Genomic DNA, 6,484 nt, shown 5'->3' with positions numbered 1-6,484 from the left:
ATTCTATAAAAAAAAAAAAATTAACAGAAAATAAATATGAAAAGATGCTTATGCATAAAAAAAATTCCTTTGAATGCATTATGCATGCACACATGTAATAAAACTAATATTTCATTTTAATATGTCTTAATCTAATGATAAAGTGAAAAATTAATAGAAATAGACACCATAATTTGAAATTCTATTAAAAAAATAATAGAGAAAAAATATGAAAAGATGATTATGCATAAAAAAAATAAAAAAATAAAAAATCCTTTGAATGCATCATGCATGCATAACACATGTAATAAAACTAACATTCCATTTTAACATGTCCAACTAAACGTGTATTTGGTCAAGCTTAAAACTTCTCCTTTGACAGATAGTTGTATTTTACCCAGTTTAATTAGTATTGTAAACAAAATAGAATTTAGTTTTTTTTTAGATACAAAAGAATTTTTTATTATAATTTTTTCTGTTTCTTAATTTATTTAATATATATATATATATATATTATTTTTATAATTATGAACAAGACCTACTGACAAAAATAACCATGAGCTCGACCTCATGGTAGCCCCATCTGTATTTTATTTCCTGTTCTTAGAGATTCTCTCTGTTTCACAACTTTAACTCCTGGTCTCCCTCCACCATAAATACCCCATTCTCACTTCTCCAACCCTCCTTACCTCTCTTCATTAATTTACTCTCTCTCTCTTTCTAAACCCATTATTACCAACTCATCACCAACGCAAATTAAAGTCACAAACTTCTTTCACTATTTTATTTTCCTTTCCCATCTCTTTTTTCGTTCTTTCTTTCTTGTCCATCATTCAAACAAATTTTAATATGGTGGTGCCCTCTCCAACCCCACTTGACACCGAAAAAGTTCGAGCTGTCGACCTTCCTATCATAGACCTTTCGGCACAGAGATCAGAGGTGTCAAAGCTCATTGTTAAGGCGTGTGATAACTTTGGTTTCTTTAAGGTCATCAACCATGGTGTCCCAAATCACATTATAGCTAAACTTGAACATGAGGGTCTTAGTTTCTTTGCCAAACCTGTGCCTGAAAAGCTACGAGCTGGCCCGGCTAATCCCTTTGGCTATGGCTGCAAGACCATTGGTTTAAGTGGAGATATGGGAGAGATTGAATATCTTGTACTTAATACTAATCCTCTCTCCATTGCTGAGAGATCCAAAACCATCTCCGATGACCCTTCGAAATTCAGGTATTTAATTAATATCCTTTTCATTCATACTTTATGCATTGCAACGGTTGCATGGTGAACAAAAGGTCGGCCTTTAGTCTTGTTGTTAATTTCGGGTGTTATTTCCCTTTGCAATGGTATCCAAAAAAAAAAAAAAACGGTTGCATGGTTTGCCTTTGTATCTTTCTCAGTGTTTTGTAACCTATATTTTTTTGTTTCTATATTTTGCACCTATTTTTAATTAGGCCCTCAAGTCTCTACCATTTTTATTTTGATTTTTATATTTTTAAATTTGTTGTCATTTTGATCCATGCCCATGTCACAATAGGCGAAGCTAAGGGGTGCCAAGGGAGCTATTGCCTCCCCTAGTTTTTTAAGTTTTCCATTAATTTTCTTTTAAATTTGATAATAAATTCAAAAATTACACAAAAATATATTCAAAAGCTCTCCTGAAAAAAATTCTTGTGCCACTTCATATCATGAAAATTGTTTACGTGGCTAGTTGATTTCATTGCTAGTTAAAAATAAAGTTTTCATAAATGAGATGATATCAATGACCAAAATGACAACAAATTTAAAAATATAAAAACTAAATAAAAGTTGTAAAAACTTGAACCAAATTAGAAAAAGGGCAAAAATATAAAGACCGAAAATGTGTTTTTCTTTTCTTCGTTTGATAGGATTTAAACCTAAAGATCCCTTCCATGACAATTATCTTTTTATCATCCACTTAAGATAATAATGGATTTTTGTGTGTGTGTGTGTGTGTGTGTGTGTTTGTGTGTGTGTGTAGTGGGATTTGAACATAAGCCTCTTGTTTAACAACAATAAACTTTAGCCATTAGAATCCACATAATTACTTCATTTTATTCATAATTTCTTGTAAGTTTTAGGTGGTGTATAATATATGCATGGCTGCCAGATTATGGACAACACATTTCTAAGAAAGGGCAGTGACCAAATAACTAACAAAATTATGTAAAATGGAATTATTGGTCAAATGAGTTTGGAGGAATTTTTTTTAGTACACTTAAATTAATGACCATATAATTTGTTTAGATGAGTTAAAATATCAGTGATAGAGAAATTGGGTTCAAATCAAAATGGAATAAAACTTTGTACAAGTGTGCATATCAATCATATTTTCTTTGCATTAATTGGACCATTGGGCATCACAAAGTTTGCTGGCATACCAGGTGACTTGTTCATTTCAGCAACTTTTATAGAGTGACAGGGAATTTGGAACCATCTTGAAATGAGTTGTAGTTGCCCAATAAACACAAACCAGAAAGAAAAAAGTGTGGGGAATGAGTTGTATCTTTTTAGCCCGACTGGCATTACAATTTCCTTGTTCCTGTGATATATAATGAATCTAAGGACCTTATGCTTCACATTGAAAATTAATGAGGTGGGGTATTATTGTAGCATCCCATAACAACATTTCATTGTACGTTGTACCCTCAGAAAGCAAGACTTTCTGGTCCTCTTGTAATGTTTGAAGTATAATTGTGTCCTTAGTATAATGGAAAATGACCTTACAAACTATGGTAGATCTTAGGAACTTACATCAAGTTTATTACTACAATAATAAGATCTTATGAAATGGCAAACTCTAGCTAAAAAGAGAAATAATACGATATGCATGCAAGCTGAGAAAATACAAAATGGTTTCATAATTTAAGTTGCTAAGCTTGTCATTTGTTTTCGTTGGACTATATGAAAATTTTTAACTTTTCTTTCGTTCTATTTCCTTAAGATAATCTTCTCCAAAATATATATATTTCTACGTAATGGAAATTTATCTGTGCATTTGATATGGTTTATTACGCTTAAAAAATTTGCTTTTTTTGTTAACATCTATAACCTACGTAGCCAATATATAATAAGATTTATAAACTTAAATATTTGTGAAAGGCATTGGTTAGTTTATTCACATGAATAATGTCATGTAAAGCGTACTTTGTAGACAAAAATGTGGCTACTATTTTATGGGAGAAAGTGTACCATTTTTAAGATTACAATGTAAATGAATAATGTAAATGAATAGTGTAAAAAAATATATATTTTTTTTGAAATTGAGGAGCTGTTTGACCGTGTATTTTGAAAAATAGTTTTTAATATTTAAATAATAATATATATTTTTATATAATTTTTTTACTTATACATATTTTTAAAAAATATAAACAATATTAATAGAACAACGTATTAACTATCTAAATTTTTATGAAAATAAATAAAACACAAATGAATTTTTTTTTGGGTAGAAACACCTGAATTTTTATAAACTTATAAAACGGTCCTAAGTCACATGGGACTACGAGATACATTGTTCCTAAAAGGCAGGATAGTCTGTCAGAAACATTTTTTCCTCTTCTGTGCATGTCCCAACTGGCACGGGGGACACCTTCTAATTGTTAAATTACAAAGAAAAATTGGGCAAAGAAAAAAAGAAAAGTAAAGCTAGTTGCAGCCTAGTACAAAGTACTAGCAGAATGACAAGTCAGAGATACATCAAGCAGCCCAATCAAATCAATTTCAGAAAATTTGAAAAGGATAGGGAACCCTGCCAAAAATAGAGAAAGGAAAAGCATGCTAAAATAGAAAATTTTAAAAAAAATATATAGCACTGTCCAATCAAACTGTCTAGAGTCGGTGTTATAGTAGGAGTACAATCTTCTTCTTCTTTTCATAATTATTTATATAATTTGTCTGTGATTGTAAATATTTTATGGATTTGTCTTTATGTCAAGTGGTTTGATGTATTAAAGTTCTGTTGAGAAGTTGGTTGAATTATAGTTTCTGTTTCTTCAAAAAAAAAAAAAAAAAAAATTATAGTTTCTGTTGTTTAAATAATATAATATTTATTTTTATGACACTTAAATAACTTTATTGAAATAAAGTTACCCAACGGGCCTAAACCATTCATGGCTAAAGAATAATTTCATGTTCATGTTTTTGTAATAATGGTAGTGTTGTGTGTATGACAGTTCTATTGTGAGTGATTATATTGAAGCAGTTAGAGGTTTGGGGTGTGAGCTTTTAGATCTAATGGCAGAGGGGCTATTGGTCACAGACACCTCAGTTTTCAGCAGGTTGATCAGGGACGTTGATTGTGATTCAGTCCTCAGGCTCAATCACTATCCACCTATACAAGTGGACTGTAATGATAGGGACACGTCACACCCTTATGATAATAGAAATAAGGTTGGATTTGGAGAGCATTCTGACCCTCAGATCTTGACCCTGCTTGGATCAAACGATGTCGGTGGCCTCCAAATTTCTATAGAAGATGGGGTGTGGATCCCAGTCACACCTGATCCCAACACCTTTTGTGTTAACGTGGGCGACCTGTTACAGGTTGGTACTCTCTTTATCATGGTAATCATAAAATGTTTTAGACTTTATCAAAAAAAAAAAAAAAAAAAAATCATAACAAGTTTTAGAAGATAAGGGTGACAGAAACTGGCAGAATATGCAGGGAATCACTGCAAAAATTTCACAGCTAGCTAAAGATTTGATTGTATGTAGGGGCCCAAATATCAGTTCCCAAAAAGATAAGAGTCAGGCAATTGGGTAAATAACATTACTAGCTAGTAGCGATGTTTGAGAACAAATGGAACTGAAAGGGCTCGGTCCGTTGGTCAGTTTGCCATTTATGGTGTGCCCTTTTATCCAATAACATATCAGTAGAATATACACAGAAGTGAAAAGAAGGAATATCACAATTCACAAGTGCATTTGGTAAATTACCTCTTGCCAACAAAAGGAGCATTTTTTTAAACTAATAAACCAAAGAGAAAGAGGGCATTGCAAATTTCAATATTATGAAAATGAAATATTTTGCTAAGTCTTTCGGAATCTAAGCATGTATGTAACCATTTAGTTTTACAACCCATTTCTATACTCATAAAAGTATTTTCTCTGAAGTTGTTTTTACTTTCTAATTTATAAAACATTAGCCATTAATAACTACCTTATGCGTTTGATATATATATATATATATATATATAGATATTTTTCTTTTCCACAATATATAGTCTCCACAAATGTGGAGTTAGCATGCTGTGTGAAAAAAAGATAAATATACATAATGGAGAAAAACTACCTTCTCTAAAATAACATTTACTTGGTAGAAAAAGGGGGTGAAAAGTAGATCTTAAAATTGTGTAATTGTTTGGATGAGTTTATTTTATTTTATAAAATAAAACGTTTACCTTTTTAGAATTACATTTTTCAAGATATAACAATAAAATAAACCAAATAAATAGATGAAAATAAGGTCATCCAAATTCCAAACACATAGATGTTGAGGAGGTAGGACTTACAAGTAATTGTCAAAACGTTTTTTTTAATTATCTTCTCGTTTTAACTAAAGAAAATAGTACACTGATGTTAATTTTTATTTATTCCTATACTTTGTGAAGGTTATGACAAATGGAAGATTTGTAAGCGTTCGACATAGGGTACTAACAAATTCATGCGAGTCTAGAATGTCAATGGCTTATTTTGGGGCTCCTTCCCTACAAACAAGGATAACTGCACCTCCGGAATTGGTCACACCCAACAGACTCTCTCTCTACAGGCCCTTCACTTGGGCTGAATACAAGAAAGCATCATACTCCTTACGCCTTGGGGATAGGCGTCTTGAGCTTTTCAGGAAATGCATAGAAGACTGAGTTGCTCCCTAAATTTACTGCAAGTTCCATGATATGAAGGGGTTTTTTTTTTTTTTTTTTTTTTTTTTTTTAGTTTCTCTTTTTCTTTTTTGTGCAGGGTGGGTTGGGGTTGCCCTCTATACAAAGCTTCCCATAGTTTTGCTTATGGAACTATATATTATAGACTTTTAATCTCGAAATGGGAAAAGAGATTTGTAGCAGGGTGGGTTGGGGTTGCACTTGAAGGCTATACAAAGCTTCCCATAGTTTTGCTTATGGAACTATATATTATAGACTTTTAATCTTGAAATGGGAAAAGAGATTTGTAGCACTGTTCTACTATAGGAGTTCCGTGTTAGTGTAATTTCAGTCATCAAAGGAAAATGCCCTATTCTCTTCTGTGTGAGTGGATGTGTCCATAGCATTGTTCTACCATGGGGTTCAGTGTTAGTGTAATTTCAGTCATCAAAGGAAAATGCCCATTCTCTTCTGTGTGGATGTGTCCACCCCTCAATACATATAGCCGCTCTTTTACCTCTGTAGGTCTACTAACATTATTTAGAAATTCACAAGGCAACAAGACCTTGATCTTCAATGGCTAGCAAAAAAATCTACGATCTTATTAGATTTTCTATACATGAC

The 6,484-nt window shown here is 31.9% G+C and overlaps 1 protein-coding gene across 1 annotated transcript; it reads left to right on the top strand.

Annotated features, from left to right (window-relative positions):
• Window positions 1-611: 611 nt before the first annotated feature.
• LOC126688854 (gibberellin 2-beta-dioxygenase 2-like) lies at window positions 612-6,332 on the top strand. Its single transcript, XM_050383729.1, has 3 exons — window positions 612-1,208; window positions 4,175-4,544; window positions 5,612-6,332. The coding sequence occupies exons 1-3, from the start codon at window positions 829-831 to the stop codon at window positions 5,861-5,863; spliced, it is 1,002 nt and encodes a 333-aa protein (XP_050239686.1). The 5' UTR covers window positions 612-828; the 3' UTR covers window positions 5,864-6,332.
• Window positions 6,333-6,484: the final 152 nt, after the last annotated feature.

This window comes from Quercus robur, chromosome 6 (genome assembly GCF_932294415.1).
Source record: "Quercus robur chromosome 6, dhQueRobu3.1, whole genome shotgun sequence".
NCBI classification, from domain to species: domain Eukaryota; kingdom Viridiplantae; phylum Streptophyta; class Magnoliopsida; order Fagales; family Fagaceae; genus Quercus; species Quercus robur.
This window is presented reverse-complemented; position numbering and strand designations above follow the sequence as displayed.